The 1,192-nt window shown below is 68.9% G+C and overlaps 1 protein-coding gene across 1 annotated transcript; it reads left to right on the top strand.

The window, feature by feature from the left end:
• Positions 1-178: 178 nt before the first annotated feature.
• Positions 179-520, top strand: EMIHUDRAFT_259489 (hypothetical protein; the record flags this gene model as incomplete). Its single annotated transcript, XM_005757136.1, has 1 exon — positions 179-520. The coding sequence occupies one exon, from the start codon at positions 179-181 to the stop codon at positions 518-520; it is 342 nt and encodes a 113-aa protein (XP_005757193.1).
• Between the last annotated feature and the right edge of the window lie 672 nt (positions 521-1,192).

Below are 1,192 nucleotides of genomic sequence, written 5' to 3'. Positions count from 1 at the left end.
CTTGTCATTTCCTCCTCTGTCGCGTCGTTCTCTTCTGCCTCGTCCTGTGACGCCGCCGCCTGCCGGTCCCTTTCTCTTCGGCCCCCGAATCCCAGTGCCCCAGCTCGAGGGGGAGGCGGACCTCCCAACCGCTGGCGACAGCCCACGATGCGACCCAGTCGGCGACGACGAGGACGAGATGAGCATTTGCGACGCCGTCGACGAGGCGGAGGCGGGGTCCAACACGATCAGCCCGGCGGCACGAGGGGAGGCGCTCGACGACGAGGCGCCAGCCGCGACGGCGGCAGGAGGCGAGGCGAGCAGCAGTGCTCCAGGAGGCGAGACGGTCCTCGGGCGGCGCGAGCGAGGGGAGGCGCTCGACGACGAGGCGCCGACCGTGATGGCGGAAGGCGACGAGGCGAGCAGCGGTGCCCCACCAACGAAGCGACCGCGCGGGAAGAAGACCAGGGGCGGCAGGAAAGCAAAGATGGGGGCGCACCAAATCAGTGACGAGCGTGACAGAGAGAGTGAGGGTGTCTAGTCGAGCGTCTTGTGTCGTGGAGGGGTCGAAGTCGAGGCGCATACGCGCCCGACGGAGACTCCTCAGGTGCCTGCGCACCAACCACCCCCCGGTGTTTTGACACCATTATTCGGTATATTAACCTCGCGGCCGCCTAGATAGACTGAAAGAGCTAGACACCGCAGGAGGCGAGGCTGCGGCTGCTGCTGCTGCTGCTGCTGCTACTACCGACGCTAGATACGACCCCCCGCCCAGCCCGCCCGCCCGCCCTGCCCGCCCGCCCGACCGCCCTCCTACCCACCTGGCCGCTCACTCCCATCGCCATACGTGTAGGCGCTCGAGTGCTCCCCTCGCTGCCTACTCGCTGCCTCTGGGGAGGAGGGGAAGACGTAGGGCGTGCTTGCGCGCCTTCCAACGGAGGCCCCTCCCCGAAAGGCAAGTATTAGACGAAACCGAGACCCCTCCCCCCCGCCCCGATCCCCCCACCCCCTTGCTCCCCTCCCCCCCCTCGGGAGGGCCGAACTGAGGCGCCCGTGGGGACCCCACAATTCCCTTCCCCCCTCGGAGGGGGCCGGACGGAGGCGTACCCCGTGGGCCCCGCTCTTTCCCTCGCATAGCGGCCACTCTTCGGATCGCTGGTCGAGCGACCCGGGGGATGCCCCGCGCGCCTGACCCAGGCGCGGAAACGAATCT

This window comes from Emiliania huxleyi (assembly GCF_000372725.1).
Source record: "Emiliania huxleyi CCMP1516 unplaced genomic scaffold EMIHUscaffold_9272, whole genome shotgun sequence".
Lineage (NCBI taxonomy): Eukaryota > Haptophyta > Isochrysidales > Noelaerhabdaceae > Emiliania > Emiliania huxleyi.
The sequence above is the reverse complement of the archived record's forward strand: the minus strand, read 5'-3'. Positions and strand labels throughout refer to the sequence as shown.